The sequence below is a fragment of the Lagenorhynchus albirostris genome, chromosome 16 (genome assembly GCF_949774975.1).
Source record: "Lagenorhynchus albirostris chromosome 16, mLagAlb1.1, whole genome shotgun sequence".
Classification (NCBI taxonomy): Eukaryota; Metazoa; Chordata; class Mammalia; order Artiodactyla; family Delphinidae; genus Lagenorhynchus; species Lagenorhynchus albirostris.
Genome location: NC_083110.1, coordinates 59,157,126 through 59,174,481, shown reverse-complemented (window position 1 = coordinate 59,174,481; position 17,356 = coordinate 59,157,126). Strand labels below are relative to the sequence as shown.

Below are 17,356 nucleotides of genomic sequence, written 5' to 3'. Positions count from 1 at the left end.
TTACAGTTGTTCCTCGGGGTCCGTGGGGCGTTGGTTCCATGACCCCCAATGGACACCCAAATCCTGGGATGCTCAAGGCCCTTACATAAAATCGTAGTGCAGTTGGCCCTCCACATCCAGGGATGCGGAACCTGCGCACATGGAAGGACAACTGCCTCTTCCATTCGTATTCCCCGATCCAAACGGACCTCGGTACAGCCAGCAACCACACTCCTGGGCTTTCTCCAGTCTCAAATAGCAGTTAAGAAAGAAGCTCCTTGAACGAGTTTATACTAACAGGGAAATGACTGAGAGGCCCTAGCCTTCCCCCAGGAAGCCGTTCAACTCAAAGAAATCTCCTCAGCTGGTAGGATTTCAGTGGGATTCCACATGTGGTGAAATGACCATGAGCAATGGGGAAACCAGGGAGGTCCGGCCTCAGCCTTACCTCCAGGTTCCACTCACCTGCACCCTCCTATTCTCTTCTGCCCTGAGAGACCCTTTCCAGTGTCACCGAGGGAGGGCCTAGCAGTATGGGAGTGAGAGGATGGAAGTGGTGGAATGGCAGTCTTTTGTACGTATGGGTCCGTGGTGAGCGGGGTTTTGTTAGGGACTGGGAACAGTGCATCTTCCAAGTGTAGTAGCTCAGCGGGAGGAGAAGTGAGGGTCTGGAGAGGAGGCCAGCTCGACCAGGGTGTTGGAGGAGACTTGGAAGAGCAGGAGAGGGGGTCTTGGAGAGTAGGAGCCCCCCCATCCAGGAGACGATAGAGACCTGGGTTTGAATGCCAGCCCATCACTTCCTACGTTGGGTCCTGGGCCACTTACTCAGTGGCTCAGTTCACTCATCTGGGAAATGGAGATAATGTCTCCTAGAGCCAAAGTGGGAAGCTCCCACCCTGGCACATGGTAGGGCCCCAGCGATCCTCCCAGCTCACTGGCCCGTCTGCCCCTTCCCCCAGGTCATCGACAAGAACTCGGGTGGCTGGTGGTACGTGCAGATCGGTGAGAAGGAGGGCTGGGCCCCCGCGTCGTACATCGATAAGCGCAGGAAGCCCAACCTGAGCCGCCGCACGAGCACTCTGACGCGGCCCAAGGTGCCCCCACCGGCACCGCCCAGCAAGCCCAAGGAGGCCGAGGAGGGTCTGGCGGGTGCTGGTGAGAGCCAGGACTCCCCGCTGAGGCTCAGGTACGAGGAGCCCGAGTATGACATCCCTGCCTTTGGCTTCGACTCAGAGCCAGAGCTGAGTGAGGAGCCCGCAGAGGACGGCAGCTCGGGGGACAGGCGGCCCGGCCAGCCCCACAAGCCCTCGCCCGCCTTCTCGCTGCAGCGCGCCCGCTTCAAGGTGGGCGGATCTGCAGAGGACGTGGCCCTGGAGGAGGAGACCATCTATGAGAACGAGGGCTTCCGGGCATGTGCAGAGGACGCCCTGTCGGCCAGGCGCTCCTCCCGGGAAAGCGACTCCCCAGGCGGCTCCCCGCTGTCCCTTGCCAGGAAAAACTCCCCCAGATCGGGCTCCCCCAAATCGTCGTCGCTCTTGAAGCTCAAGGCAGAGAAGAACGCCCAGGCGGAACTGGGGAAGAACCACTCCTCGGCCTCCTTTTCCTCGTCCATCACCATCAACACCACCTGCTCTTCCTCTTCCTCCTCTTCCTCCTCGTCCTTGTCCAAGAACAGTGAGGACCTGAAGCGCCGTTCTGCCTCGGACGCAGGCATCCGCGGCGCTCCCAAGGTCGGAGCGAGGAAGGATGCTGACCCGAAGACTGGGCTGACCTCCTGTGCCCGGGCCAAGCCATCAGTTCGGCCCAAGCCGTTCCTGAACCGCACAGAGTCCCAGAGTCAGGAGAAGATGGACATCAGCACTTTACGGCGCCAGCTGAGGCCCACTGGCCAGCTCCGGGGCGGCCTCAAGGGCTCCAAGAGCGAGGATTCGGAGCTGCCACCCCAGATGGCCTTCGAGGGTCCCGGTGAGGGGTCCAGGAGAGGCTCGGCCGACCTCATCACCCTCCCTGCCGCCACGCCCCCGTGTCCCACCAAGAAGGGGTGGGAAGGGCAGGCCACCTCCTACACGACATGTAGTGCCTACCAAAAGGTCCAGGACTCGGAGATCAGCTTCCCGGCAGGCGTGGAGGTGCAGGTGCTTGAGAAGCTGGAAAGTGGCTGGTGGTACGTGAGGTTTGGGGAGCTGGAGGGCTGGGCCCCCTCCCACTATCTGGTGCTCGGTGAGAACGAGCAATTCGACCCCCCTGGCAAAGAGCTGGACACAGTGGCCACCAAGAGCAAGCAGAACGAGGGCAAGTCAGACAGTCTGGAAAAGATCGAGAAGCGGGTCCAAGCGCTGAACACCGTCAACCAGAGCAAAAGGGCCACGCCACCCATCCCCTCCAAGCCTCCCGGCGGCTTCGTCAAGACCTCGGGCGCCGGGGCGGTGAAGATGAGGAATGGCGTGCGGCAGGTGGCCGTGAGGCCCCAGTCGGTGTTCGTGTCCCCACCGCCCAAGGACAGCAACCTGTCCTGTGCCCTGAGGAGGAATGAGTCGCTGACGGCCACCGACGGCCTCCGAGGCGTCCGCCGGAACTCCTCCTTCAGCACTGCCCGCTCGGCAGCCGCAGAAGCCAAGGGCCGCCTGGTCGAACGGGCCGCCAGCCAGGGCTCGGACCCTCCTCTGCTGCCCACTCAGCGCAACGGCATCCCGGTGTCCCCTGTGCGCCCCAAGCCCATTGAGAAGTCCCAGTTCATCCACAACAACCTCAAAGATGTGTACGTCTCGATCGCAGACTACGAGGGGGATGAGGAGACGGCGGGCTTCCAGGAGGGCGTGTCCATGGAGGTCCTCGAGAGGAACCCCAACGGCTGGTGGTACTGCCAGATTCTGGACGGGGTGAAGCCCTTCAAAGGCTGGGTGCCCTCCAACTACTTGGAGAAAAAGAACTAACGAGGAGTGGTGGGGGGTCTAAGTCCTTGCAGCCTCAGTATGGGTGAGCTGTGAGAGAAGACAAAAGGGAAAGGGAAAATGGGAGGGGGTGGGGAGGACAACGTTAAACCTGCAGAATGTGGGACCTCGAAGATACTCCCCTCCAGGCTGTCCCCCAGCTGGAAGGTAGGGTCTGGTGGGGGCCCACATTGAGCAGGGAGTGGAAGGGGCAGGGGTGTCCTGGGCCTGGGACCGGAGGCAAGAAAGCTGAGCCTCACACGTGCACCTTGGGGACTCTGCTGATGGACTCGGCACCATTTGGGACAGGCCATGTAGGAAACCCCAATTTGTGCCTTGGCTGCAAATCTGGAAAAGGTGTGGTTGTGCGGGCCTCCTGTGCCCTGCCCCTGCCTAGCCTGGCTTCCGTTGCTGGCATCTTGTACCCCGGAAGTAGCCCTTGTATCATCCTAATCTATGTTTGTGAGTTACGCTGGTTTCCCAGGAATCTCTGCTGCCTGCCATGGGTGGGTGTGGTAGGAGATACCACTGGCCCTGGGGCTGGGAGGCATCTCCTGCGAGCTCAGGCTGTCCCTGGGCCAGGCCACTGTTTCTTGTTAGTTGAAGAAAAAGCAGTTCCCCAGCTGCCAGCAAGGACCACCATTCTTAGCCGTCACTGCTGCTGGCCTTGAGAAGAGAGGCTGCCCTGCCTGGGGCACCCCCGTGGAGGACCACCAGCTCCAGTGTTCACAGAGAGGGCAGGTAGAGCCGTCGGTCTTTTCACAGTCTGCACAGACTTTATTTTGGATATTTCTGGGTGGGCAGTTCTTTGCAGGTTTTGGGAGAGGTGTATTGCTTTGGGCCTTCTATGTCAGGCCTTGGGTTTTGGTCTTACTTTAGGAGTTGTTTGGGGACCCAAGGGCGGTCAGCCTCACGGGACGGGATGGGTAGTGGATGGCCTTTCTATCATACTCTTGTGGGGAGGTGGTTTGGTTTGTGTTTTGCATCCTTCCCTCCACAAGCCAAAGTCGCTTCATTTGGTTTCCACTGTGTGGACAGTACTGGTGCTTGCCAGAGGGATCTCGGGCTGGAGGAGCCCTGGTCCCAGCCGTGGCAAAGCAGAGACGCTGCTCTCCTGGTTCTTGTGCAACCTCAGCAGGGCAGAACCCTCAGCAGGGAGGCGGGTGGTGTTCAGGAGAGGGGCAGCGAACGTTCCCCTGCCTGGGCAGGGCCCGAAGCCTTATGTGAAGGCTGTGGAGCAGCAGCCATCGCCCTCACCCTGGGCCCAGGGGAACCTGCTGGGCGGACACCACCAGGCACCCCCTGGCCTGCAAGCAATATCGCAGGTGCCCGAGGAGGCGAAGATCCCTGGGCCAGGAGCCAACCTGGTCTTTCCGAGGGGCAGTGCCCCTGCAAAGAGAGAAGGGAGAGAATGACGTCCCTGTCAACTCTGGGTGGTGTCTTTCAGTCGACACTTCAGAGGCCAAACTGGCTTCCCCAAGGACTCACTCTTCACTGGGAGTGGATTTCCACACGTGCCTTTGATTGTGGACAGATCAGGCTTCACAGCCCCCGACTCAGCTGCCAGATCCTGGACTAAGGAGGAAAGGCCCTCCCTCCGCCCACACTCCCCCGCCCCCCAGGCAGCGTATGATGCCTGAAGAACAGCGGGGGACCCGCGCCTGTGCCCTCAGCCCCCAGCCGCCCTGCCCTCCTCCTTCGCCGTACACTGACGCCTGGCAGCTCTAGCAAACTGCTCCCGTTCTATGTTCAAAAGGCCGTGGTGAGATTTTGCTTCCTTTTGTTTGTTTAAAATTAAAATTAGTTACTATTTTCTTCTGCTGGACAGTATTAAATAGAGCAGGATGTTGAGTTATCTGCTAGATTGCAGTACTAATGGTAGTGTTGTAGTGTCTTCATATTAATATTATTTGGACTTATTTGAACAATAATGATAAAGAAGTGGTTCATTATTTTTTAATTAATGCACTTTAATACGGTGGAATGGAAAGAAACCCAGAGAGCAAAGTGCATTACTTAAAGATGCAGTATATACTTTTCTCATTTTTAAGCAGCACATATTTATTAAAAGAAAAAAAAGTAATTTATGATTATTTAAAATAAAATTTAAAAGTAGAGTGATTGTCGGGTTAAAGGACCTTCCACGTAGCTATCTTCCAGGGGGATGGCCCCAGCGGCCTCACTCCTCAATGTCTGCACTGAGCCAGTTCAATCAGTAACACGCCAGCCAGGCCAGGAAGGAGTGCAGGACGCATCTGCTAAGCACAGAGCATCTCAGTCGGACTGGACCACAGTGCTCCCCAGAGCCTATCTTTCCCTGCCCTTCCTCACTGCACTGCCTTGTGGGACTCTCCACCACCCACAAGGCAGATGTTCTCCCAGCCCCCCAAGGACCCTCTCTCCTTAATCCCCAGTGCCCTTAAGTGAGTCATTGTAAGTGACCTTCAGGGTCACTCCATCCCATACCCTCTTGTTACTGCAGCCCAAAGACAGGAATTAGCTTTCCCCAAATCACATAGCTAGTTAACGGCAGACCTCCCCACTGCGTCCACCCCTGCACTCCTCCCCAGCCCCGCTAGAGTTTATAGTGTGGTCATCATGTTTACAATGTGACATCCAGCCCCGAGGATGGCTGGGGGTTGCTCAGGCATCCAGGAAAAGTAGAGAATGCTGCCACCTGGTGACAGCATGTAGCTTTGGGCAGTGAACAGGGATTGCCATGCCCCGTCTTCGCCCCTTGCCCCTCACCATCAACCCCCTTACAGCACAGCACAAACCCTGCAAACCCAAAGAGAATATTAATACTTGAAGCAAGAAGGGTGCATGCCAGTCCCTCTCAGACATGGCCAGGGGATGCCAGGCCTTGTGCCCCTGGACTCCTAGCCCTGCCCAGGGCAAGAGGGCTTTTCCCTAGAGCTACTGAGCTGCTTTGTGACGTTGGAGGGTACTTCTGGCAGCAGGTAGAGGAGGGAGGGGTCTGTGGCTCTGACCCATCTGGAGGAAAACCAGATCGGACTTTAAAAGGTTTAAAAAAAAAAAAAATCTCAGCAGTGTCCAAACCTAGTTTTCCATTAGTTGCGATTGAAAATGTGAAATGACGTTGTATTGCTGTATACTGCAACTTTAATCAAAATGAGCCCTTCTGAGGTCATTATTGAGGTTTATATAATGCCCGAAGATGCATCATTTGGTGCTTTTCCTTTCAGTTTAAAGACTTTTTTCTTTTATTACAAGGGAAAAAGATGTCTTCATCTCTCTCCCACTTTGTAACAGGGGCCTGGCTGGGCTCCCTGGCCCCATCATGCTGTTCCCACTAGGCCAAGGGACCCCGAGGGTGGCAAGAGGGAGCTGGAGGGGGCAGCCTGAACAGCAGGTGTGCCATCTGCCCCAGCTGTGGCTGGGCCCTCTGGCCAGCCTTCAGCCCGTTCACCCCCAGCCTAGCCCCACAGGGTCCTCTCTCTTCCTCCTCCATGCTCCATCTTGACGAAGGCATTATATAGAATCGTTTTAATCACTTTCAGATGTTAGAGCAGCGTATTTTACTGGCATTTATATCCATTGCTTTCCTCAGCAAGGCATGTTACTATTATCATCTAAGGAAAAAAGACAAGGGAATTTCGGTCAAGCATTATTTTCATATTACTAGTATTTGCAGAATAGGTGTAGAACTGTTTAAGTTTAGACCTTGGTTTGGTAGTTTGTTTTGTTTTTATGGAAAAAAAGATAAAGTAACCCCTACTTTTCCTGTTTTTGTATTTAACTAATATATTATTTCTTTAAGGTTACTCACTTCCCCTACCCGCTCCAAATACTTTGCATTCTCAATCGAAAATGAAAACAATCTGAGAGACAGGAAAAGTGCAATATTATCAAGAGGGATGCCAGGGCTTGTTGGGATGGTGGCGGGAGAGCCAGCAACCCCGTCTCTCGCTAGGGGAGGTGGGGCTCCTGGAAGAAGTCGTAGCTGTGGAGCCTATAGATGACCTGGGTATTGATTTTTTTTTACCCCTCCTCCCCTTCCCCCTTCCCTGGCAAGATGGCAGGGGTCCCCGCCAGAGGGCATCCCCTTCTGCTGGGTGTTGTCCGCCCAGAAGAGAGGGATTCAGGGAAGTGGCATGGGGCACTTGGCCTCCCCGGGGCCCCAGCCCCAGGCACAGAGCAAGGGCCTCCAGGAACCGTTCCTTGTTTTCATTTCCGTTGTTTTTCAGCCAGCTGCTCAGAAAGACCTGTCCCCAAAATAACCCTTGGCAGCCCTCTCATGCCAATCTCTTGATGTTTGGGCCATGATCCTTTCGATGTATGTTTGAGTCTTTCTAAAACTACGTAACCTCAAGTTCAGTTTATGGGCAGGAACCCTCGATGTAATCAAACCCTTCTGGAGGGATGTGGGTGCCTTGAGCCCAGCGTTCCCCAGTGACGCACCGATTCCCACAAGCCTGCAGCTGGGCCTGGTGCTGAGCCAGGGCCACCCGTTCATCTCAATGACTTCAGCCCGAGCAAGGCGCGAGCCCTGCCTCTGCTCAACACCCCGACAGTCCCCAGAAGGGCCTGGAGAAGCGTCGGAGGAGCCTGCTGAGGTCCCTGCAGACAGAACTTCCCACGACAGGTACCAAGCCGCCGCCTCCTACCTGGGTGCCAGTAGAGAGGGGACAGGACGGGAAGTCTCTGGGTCCAAAGCTCTGCCCCTCAAGGCGACAGGGACATCCTTGCGGGCTCATCCCCTCCACCTCCAGTACTGTACGCTTGCTGCTCCATCCCGTTCGGTGAATTTCTGTACAAATAGGAACCTGGCGCCCAGAGTGGGACCGCGCCCCCGTGTGGGGGTGGCTCTCCTTGGAGTGTATACGTCTATAGGTCCAATCTTCAAGAATCCCGATGCAGAGCTCTCTGGAAAGAGAACCATCCACAGTGCTAAAGAATTAAGATTCCCTCACTTTTTTGAGGGCTGTGTGTTGTTGAGGTAGAGAGAGTGTGTGTGTGTGTGTGTGTGTGCATTCGAGTGCGTTATGTGAGAGTGTTGGTCATTTCCCACTTGAACTAAAGAACATGGGGTTAGAGGAAAAACATACTGGGCAAGCTGTCTCCATTGAACAAGTCCTTGGCATTGGGCAGGCCCCGAAGGACTCACAGCTTCTGGCAGCAAGCGTATGTGTTATTCACACGTGTAATTCTGGCTGGAGAGTGCAATGTGTCTTTTTTTTTTTTTTGGTAATTATTTTATTAAGTATTTAGTTGGAAACTTCACACTGGCATTAACAGATCTAGCAGAAGCAGCCTAGGCCACCGTCCCGGGCTCCAAAATGAAGATGTGGAAAGGTGCCGCCACTGGGTGTGGAAGTGCCGAGGCGGTCAGATGGGGCTGCCACCCGCAGTGTCTCTAGTAGGCTGACTCCCAGCCTTTGCCATGCATATCGCCACTGTGGGAATCCCCATGTCAGGAGAGCAGCTGGCCCTCAGTTCTTATATTGCTGAGGGTGGATCAGGCTGGTCGGGGCGAGAAATTGGTCACCGTGAGCTCAGTGGACCTACCCGTGCGGGTACGTCAGCACCCCGGGTCTAGACTGCAGGCCTGACTGAACGCTTCATGGGAATCATGTGGAGGGCTCCCCCTTGACATTACTGAGCTTTTTGTCTAAATCATGATCTCTGGTTGGGGCAGCCCCTGGTTCTCAAGCTCTGTGATCAGAGCCAGTGACACAACAGGGTCAGTGACCTACAGCTGCACTTCAGGAAGAAGAGCCCCACTGATAATAGCATCGCTCCTGTTTTGTCCTGTGCACCTGGGTCCTCAGGCCAGAAGTTGGGCACACTGGTGCTTATAGACTGGGTAGAGGACTCTGTCTTCCTGGGCCTTGGTCCCAGGCTGCCTATAATGTTGGTTTTACCATGCCATCCCCCTTCCCGGAGCCTATCTTTTTAACCTTGAGTTTGCACTTGACCTTGACAATCAGCCCCCTCTCCCATTCCAGAACTTAGTGGCCTTAGAGAATGGGTCCCTACGATGAAGGTCCCTCCTTTGTTCCCATTTCCATCCTAGCTAATGGGCTGGACCTCAGGAGGCAAGAGAGAAAGGAAGAATTGTCGTTTTAAAGCAAAAGTATGGATCGAGCACGTTGGAGGTGAGTGAGAGGCACGTCGGCAAGATGAGTGTGCGCGTGTTTGGGGTGGCTGGGGTTTACCGCCCCTTCCCCAAGAAGGAGGCTTCCAGAGAGGAGGTCTGCTAGGCAGAAAGGGAAGAGTATGAGAAGGTTGAGAGAGGGTTTGGAGTCTGGAGTTTTGTCTTTATTAGAAAGGAGGAGGAAGTCTACTCTGAGTGTTTCAGGAAGAAGACAGCAGGTAGGGAGGGAGTTTAGTGATTCAACACCCAAGGGTCCAGCCAGAACAGGCTGGGAAAGCCCCAAGATTTGGCTGTTAGAAGAAGCTGGCCTCAGGAAACAGCTACTTGCTGGGCCACAAGCTGGGTCCCCAGCGGGTTCTTAATGGTCATTGATTTACTTAGTGGAAAGCAGGAAGTTGCCAGCAACAAACCAGTCTTCGAGTTTGAGGCCCTGGCTCCGAACATTCATCCATCTCTCCGTTTCCAGGCTGGGTTTCCCCGCCTCCCTTTGTCCAATCCAGAGCTAGCCTCTCAAATTGCTTGAATCAGAGACCAGTGACCATAACGGGTCATGTAGTTGGGACCCACCACCCCCAAACTGGAACCTTGGGGTCCAGACACCATCAAGCATATCTGGGAGGAAGACAACTTCGTTTGCTCTTCTGTTGACACCAGTTCTTCTTAAGTATCTCTAATGACGCCTGTGGTGGTTCGGTTTGCTGAGCCTGCCTCAGTGGTGTGACTCAGAAGATGGAGTGCAGTGCACTCATCATGTTTAGTGGCCTGTGACCAAGGCATACTGCTCTTTAGCATTTCAGAGAAAGAAGGGTAAACAGAGCCACGGTTCTTGAATCTACAGCTTGTTCTCTGCAACAGGTTTTCTTTAAATCCAGGACACAGGATGGCAAAAGGGTTTCAGGGCCAGTTTACAGGAGGTCTGCATGAAGGGGACTTCTGAACAAGGCAGGTGTTAGTGGCAGGTTCGTGAAGCGTGGGTTTGTGCACTGCATGGTTGCATGTGAACTGCTGGATGCCTCTGGGGCACTCCTCACGGTGTCCACTCAACCCCTCCCAGCTCCTAGTGGGGTCTGTGGGGTCTGAAGGAGGTTGTTCCCTCTTCCCCCTCAGCAGAGAAATTTAAGGGCAGTGACTCCAGTGCTGTCAATCTGAGTGCTAAAAAATTTCCAGGCTCAATGGTGGTGCTGAACTCTCTCCATGTTTCTAATATTTTTAATAGTGGGTTTTGTTTTTTTTTTTTGAATTGTTCTCATCACAAAAATGCAGCGTCCTCGGGGAAGGGACCCAGCCCCTTGACCTGCCGCTTTCCAGGTGTCTTTTATCATTTTGACGGGATTCTTTGGTCTGCAGAAAATACTCTGTCTTGGCATGCTTCTAGACTGTAAGATTTGGGTTGTTTTGTATTTTGTTTATGTTTACATGCATCTTGTATTTCCCTGAAAACTAAATAAAGTTTTTGCCTTTTTAACTGAACAGAATCACCTCCTGATTCTCCCTGCCACAAGGAAACATATCCAGCTGAGTGGCAAAAGCCACATCACCCCAAATGAAACATGACCTGCAGGGTCCGGGCCCTCTGAGGACACTGGAGGGGTGGGGGGACAGGTAAGTTCCCACTGTTGCCGGTGAGAAGCGTGCTCGAGCCCCTCCACCCCTCCCCCACCTTTGGGAGGCTTTCTGGGCAGTGGCCAAGGCGTTTAGAGAGGGATACAGATCTTGGGGCCGAAGAGCCACATTCAGTGGGCCTACATGGCCCCTCAGCTTAGAGCCCCTGACCCGCCCCTACTTTTGCTGGACTCCAGTAAGCAGGGCTGGGCAGTCCTGGTGTGGGGAGTAGCCCATGGCTGTTCAAGGCCAAGCAGAGGCTGGGCAGCTAGAGCATCCTCCCAGGAGAGAGGAAGGCAAGCATCCCATGTCCCTCTGAGGCCCAGCCTGCCAAATGAGTTCAACTCCCACATCGTGCCCAGACCCCGTCCAGCGCTCCAGCTTCTCCCGCCACCCAGAGGTGCTCAGCCCATCTAGAAAGTTTTTCCGAAGGTCCCTGACCGAGGCCTCCCTTTTCAGCCCAGCTGTGCCACTCATTTGGCATAGGCCTCCTCACCGACCAGTGGGAGCAGCAGCGGAGCTTCCAGGTCTGGGCTTCGGGTGAGAGCCGGGCAGGCCCTGTTCTGGGGAGCTCAGCACAGTGCCTGCCGCCCTTTAGCCCCTAGGTGGCGCTGCCCCTCCACAAAGGTTGCACTCCAGATTGAGACCCGGCTCAGCCTCGGGAGTGCCACGGACCCAGGGACCTGAGGCCACCGAGGGGCAGTAGCGTCTCCCTTTCAGCTTACAGTGGGGCTCGCCTGGCATTCTGCTTGGATAGCCCCTGCTATCCAAGCCCCAGGTCACGCTCCAGCCGCCTCCCCCTCCCCTGCTCTCTCCAGGGAGTCCTTCCTGATCGTTGACTCCCCTCCTGCACACCCACCTGCCCTGCATCCCCAGCCCTCCAGACTGCACAGCACAGCCCTCAGGCTGGTACGAAATCCCCTTTATTCACAATCAGTCACGGTGACCCAGGTTCACAGAGGAGGCAGCAGCTACCCCCAGGCTAGCAGAGACAACAGGACGGTGGCTTCATCTCCCTGGCGCGCAGGCTGTACAGCCCCTGCACGTAAGAACTCTCCTTGTCTGAGAGGGGACCCCTGACTGGGTGGGGCCGCACCAGCCCCACCTCGCCCCCCCCTCCCACAGAAGGGGTCTACAGGGTCAGTGGGGAGGGGAGACCCATGGTAGGACTGTGGCTTCCCGGCCAGGCAGGTGCAGACAGGGCCCGCCTGGCATCCTGACCCCCTCCCTGTGCTGTCCCACCACACCACCCCATAGCAGCCCCCACCAGAGAACCCCCGGGAGTCACAAGGAAAGTCCCTCCCGACCCCAACCATCACTTTACCGAGGTGCCAGCTGAGGCTCAGAGAGGCTGTGACCTGGTCGGGGCCACACAACTGGGCAGTGGCCAGGCCCAGAGTCCCGCGCTCTGCCAGCCATACGGCAAAGCAGTCTCCGACAGGCGTAAAAAGCTATCTGAGGGGGCCGAGGGCTGGGAGGCTCGGGGGCAACTAGGCCAGGACTCTGAGAGCTGGCCCCAGCCATGGCCTATCAGGACAGGGCGTGCAGGGCTGAGATGACTATAACCTAAGAGCAGCTGCGGGGGGGGGACTCCCTCACCCCAGCATCAGGACTAAGAACCTAGAGGTTCTCCTCTTTCCTGGGACCAGAGAGCCTAGGAACAGGCTCCCTACCCCTACAATGATGAGGCCAGCTGGCCTTCCCTCCCTCAGCTTGCCCAGAACTTTTTATGTCCTTATGGAGGAGGGAACTCCTGGGCCTCGTGATGTATAATGAGCCAATTATGATAACCCTGCTCCAGCCCAAGAAGAAGGGCATTTTGTGGCTCTGGGGTGATCCCCTAGTCCCAGGGCACTGCAGAGGCTCTGCTGCCCTCTCTATAAAAGGGATACAATTTGTCAGAAGGCCTCCCACTTCAGCCCCTTTGGAGTTCTACTTCATGGTAAGCAGAGCTGGCTATGGACTTCTGGGCTGCAGTCTGGGGAAGATTTTGAGTGATGACTACCTCTGCTGACCCCTCTAACCAGGCACCCCGCCCACCAGGACAGCATTTGTAGGGGTCTGGGGGATGGGAGTTCAGTCCCGCCCCCCTGCCAAATAACCCCTACAAACCCAATAAATAAATAAGTTAAAATACGGAAAAAGCCTGTTCTTACTCCAGGGAGCCCCCTACTCCCAACCCAGGGCCCTGCCCTCTCCTGGGGATGCTACAGCCTCTATGAGTACCAGCCCGGCCCAGAATAGCACTGAAATGGGGGAGGAGAGGTCACAGAGGGTAGCTGCAAACCTGTTCTTCAGAGACCCCTGACAGAAGACAGCCTGCTCTCCAGCCCACACCAAGGGGCTGCCCCTGGGCAGCGGCATCCAGCAAGATGCCTGGGGCAGACAGGCTCTGACCAGAAAGGGGCCCTCCACATCTCAACCAGGCCAGGGGGCTAGGGACCCAGAGCCTGGAGGCTTCTGTAGCCTGTCTGTCCACCCACCCAGGGGGAGGGGGAGGGGGAGACGGACATGGCATGGAGGCTGCAGCCTGCCCAGGATGAGAGGTATCCACTGGCCTTCTTACCCCTGGCTTCCAGGCCCAAGGGGCAAGGAAGAAAGGAAGGAGAAGGTAGGTGTAGGTCAGAGAGTAAGGCAGCAGCTCAGGAGCTGCCGGCCTAGGGCTGCTGTTGCACAGGTTGTGCACTGCTCAAGGGCAGTTGGCTGAGGGAGAAAACGGAGGCTGAAGTCCAAGTCCACACTCCACTAGCCAAGCCACATGTCTGGGCTCAGGGCCACATCTGCCCAGAGGAAGGGACACACTTTCTAATTCTCACAAAGGTGCCACACAGGCTAGAAGGACCTCCTGGGAATCTACCCCGGATGGGGAAGGATCAGGAGAAGCTGAGACCCCAGTTTAGCCCCTCGGCGTGCAGGGAAGAGCAGGCGGTTTGCTTCTGCCCCCACCTCCCTGCCTGATACCCCTTCCTCCCCCAAACCTTTAGGGGCTGTTTCCCATGTTTAATGAGAAGGGAAAAGAATTTCCAAAATGAGGAAGAAGAGAAGGGGCCCTGTTGACTTGCCCCTCAGGTAGAGCTGGGCCGGGGTCTGAGGAGGTGGGCGTGAGGGGTAGGGCACCACGACGGGCTAGGAGCTGCGGTAGGTCTTGATGATGTCCTTGATGGGGCGGCGGCAGATGGGGCAGCAGGCGTGTAGAGCCTTCTTGAGGCGCAGGCCACAGGCATAGCAGAGGCACATGTGGCCGCATGTGTAGATGACCGTGTCCACCACGTGCTCATAGCAAATGGTGCACTCATCACTCCACGGGCCCCCGCCTGGAGTCACTGGCGACTCTGGCAGGCTCACAGGTGAGTTGGGGGCCGTCCCTGGGGGCAAGGGGAAACCAGTCAGGAGGAGACATGGCCCAGTCTGGTCCCAGGTTCATGAAGAGAGCCCCCTGGCCTCTCCCCCTCCGTTTATCAGGATCGGCCTGTCTAACCTACCACCCAACTTCCTGGGCACAAGAGAGGAGAGGATACACTCTGCACAGCCCCACTTCTGGCCCCTCAGGGCCCAGACCAGGGGCCAGGGTGTCCATGAGGCATTGAGAGGAGGAGGGAGGGATGGAGGAAGGAAGGGGGCCCAAAACCATTTAAGGAAGGCCCCTCCTGAGTTACCCTTTGGTGTTCTTTGTGCTAAAGAAGTCCTTTGGAGAAAGCTGCCCAGCCGGGGGAAAGGATGGGATATACCCCGGAAATCAGCACTCAACCAGGGTTCACTGGGCCCATCTCCAGCTCCTCCAGGGCCCAGTCCTGATACAGAGGCTGCAGGCCTGCCTCAGCCAGGGCAAGGGTGGGGATGGGGTCCTCAGGGTGGGAGGCCTGGCATGGTCACCATGGAACTGGAGGGGTCAGCCTACTTACCGCCAGCAGAGTTCCCCAGAGGTCCAGAGCTGCATGTGCTGAGCAAGGGGTCAGAGAGGCGGATGCCCAGGGCGCTGGGCGAGGTTGGTGTGGAGGCAGGGGAGCAGGAGAGTGACGGGATGCCCCGCTCTGCCAGGATGGTGGAGCCTGCAGAAAGGGTGGGAAAGAGGGAGGGACACACTAGCCACTCAGAGGCCCACCGGGAGAAAGCGCGAATCTCCACCCCTCTATTAGGTTCCCAGGAGAGAAATGGGTGGTACAGCCTGACCACACGGCCCAGCCATAAGGCTCAGGGTGGGACTCCACCGACTGGCTCAGCACCCTGCCCCAGCTCTCTGTTCCCGCCTACAAATTGGAGGGCCACACGCATCATGCTCTGGTGTTACTGCATCTGCCGTCTCCAAACAAGCCCCCTGCCTAGAATCCCACCTCCACCCTTCCCCATGCTTCCCTCACCTTCAAGGTTTCCCATGCCAGAGAACAAAGTCACCATCCTCCCACCTAGCATGGCCCTTCAAGCCCTGGCCTCACCATCCTAGTCAGAGCCCCGTGCTATCACCCCCCTTCTCCTCTGCATTGGCACCTTCGAAATACTCCACACCATCTCCCACACTTGATCTGCCCAACCTTCTTTCCTTCCTTTCTTCCCTCATTTTCCTCTTCCCTTCCATCCCTCCCTGCCTCCTCCCTTCAACAAGTCCTTGCTGACAGCCTGCCAGGTACCAGACACTGTGTATATATAAAACTGGGAATGAGGCAGACAGAACCTTTGCCTTCAAAGAGCTAACTGTCCAGGGAGCCTCTTGTGGCTATCCTCAACCCCCTCCTCTGGACAGCCTTGACCCCACCCCCCCGACAACCACATATCTCTATCTAGCACTGACCAGCCACACACGCCATGCATGGAAATAAAAAACCACAGAGGATAGGAAATTATTTGTTCTTTGCCCAGGAACGTAACTTTGTTTCCCTACTTAAACCTTGAGCTTCCTGAAAGCAGGAAGTCTGATTCACCTGTAAGTCTCCCACAGGCCCTAACATAATGCCCTACACATAAATAAGTGCCCAGTGAGATATTTTTTATTACTAGTTATTCATTCTAATTCACTTAATAGTCACTGTTTCTAAGAATATTCATTAGCTGTCCATAGGATTTCTCTTATTATTGTTAACAGGTTTCAAGTTAATTATCATCCCCTTTCAGAAATTTATAACTTCTATTTGATTTTCTTGCTTTATTGCACTGGTTAGCATTTTCGGAACAATACTATAAGGCATCTCTATCATATTCCTGTCTTTAATAAGAATATTTCTAATGTTTCACCATTAAGCATGAAATTGACTGTAGTTTTGGAGTGAAGGAAATATCTTTTCATTCTTACTACACTTAGGCCTTCAACAAAGCAAAGCATTCCTCTATAAGGTAAATAATTATCCTTCACACATTGTTACTGATTTGTTTTTCCTTTAATGTCAGTCAGGATCCCCTAACACCAATTTGTTAGTTGAGATGCCCTATTCTCCAAACAGCTCAGGAGCATCTGTTTAGCATATATTAAATTCTGAATGGTTATTCTTCAACACCCACCTTGACCTACTTCCCTTTGGGGACATTTAAGTCCTGGGTTGTTTCTGTTTGTTTTTAAGCTTCTCCTTTGCTCCAGTCTAGTAAGCTTCTTTGGGCAACAGAAGCTTCACTGGAAAGCTAACTTATCTATTATTAGATGGTGCTGAGGCAAGAGAGTACCTTGCCATTATGTTACTTCCTTCATCTGAGGAACAGTGTCTCCTGGTGAATGTAGCCAAATATCTGTGTACCTCAACCTGATTTTTTTTTCTGCACCCCAGTCCGATTTGTTTTTATTCCATCCTGAATTTTCACCCCAATTTCTTTCCTTACTGATTGATGGCTTTTCATCTAGCCTGATTTCTTTTCACCTCCTTCCTGACTTATCTTCCCTCAATCCTAACTTCTTAGCACCCCAGCCCCATTTCTTTTCATTCCTTTTTAAATTTATTTTACACTCCATCTTCATTTGGTCTCTTTCCAGAGGAAGTCTCCACTGATTTTATCTGATTTCACAAAACTCTCACACACTCTCACAATCACCAACAGCATTACATACACAAATACGCATACATTTAGTTACTCATGTGTGCCTAGACACAGTATGCCAATCTTACAGCGTAAACTCATGCTCACTCACATACACACAATTACCTTGTCTATGAAGCCTCTTGGGGTGAGGTCTAGGTCAGGGGCTGTGAGACCCAGGGGTCCCCAAATGTGTCTAAGCAAACTTGCTAAGGAAAAAAAAAATTCAGATGCCCAGGACCTAATCTGAGATCTACAGAATCAAAATCTCTGGAGGTGGGATTCAAGAATCTGCTCTATAGTAGGTTCTCCGAGTGAGTCTAATGCTGCTGCAGAGCAGACCAGCACTTGGAAAGCACGAACACCTGCTCACCCTGGGGTAACAGAGGTTCCTGAAGATACACGTAAAAAACAAAAAGATTTCTGGTCAAACGAGCTTGGAAAAGCTGGACACCATAACCACCACCACCTTCTCCTAAAGGTTCACATTGTATATTAAAGGCTCTGAGAAGTTCTACAGTAAAGAATCGCCTTCTTCTTATTTTTTTTTTTTTTTTGTCGTACGTGGGCCTCTCACTAGTGTGGCCTCTCCCGTTGCAGAGCACAGGCTCCGGACGCGCAGGCTCAGCGGCCATGGCTCACGGGCCCAGGCGCTCCGTGGCATGTGGGATCTTCCCAGACCGGGGCACGAACCCGTGTCCCCTGCATCGGCAGGCGGACTCTCAACCAC

At 54.6% G+C, this 17,356-nt stretch overlaps 2 protein-coding genes across 8 annotated transcripts in view; one reads left to right on the top strand and one right to left on the bottom strand.

The window, feature by feature from the left end:
* The window catches only part of SH3PXD2A (SH3 and PX domains 2A), a 248,697-nt gene that overhangs the window by 228,858 nt on the left and 2,483 nt on the right, over window positions 1-17,356 (top strand). For 6 of the 7 annotated variants that reach the window (XM_060125291.1, XM_060125290.1, XM_060125292.1 and 3 more), the window contains one exon: window positions 939-3,379. In XM_060125291.1, the coding sequence (XP_059981274.1) occupies window positions 939-2,912 (1,974 nt within the window). In that variant the 3' untranslated portion in view covers window positions 2,913-3,379. Of the gene's footprint in view, window positions 1-938; window positions 9,029-10,500; window positions 10,630-11,088; window positions 11,170-17,356 lie in introns of those variants that run through there. The other variant, XM_060125289.1, reaches the window with a different exon arrangement.
* The window catches only part of NEURL1 (neuralized E3 ubiquitin protein ligase 1), a 34,108-nt gene continuing 28,288 nt past the window's right edge, over window positions 11,537-17,356 (bottom strand). Inside the window, exons 5-6 of the mRNA XM_060125296.1 lie at window positions 14,532-14,678; window positions 11,537-13,994 (exon numbers count right to left, since the gene is read on the bottom strand). Coding sequence (XP_059981279.1) covers window positions 13,756-13,994; window positions 14,532-14,678 — 386 coding nt within the window. The 3' untranslated portion in view covers window positions 11,537-13,755. The remainder of the gene's footprint in view (window positions 13,995-14,531; window positions 14,679-17,356) is intronic.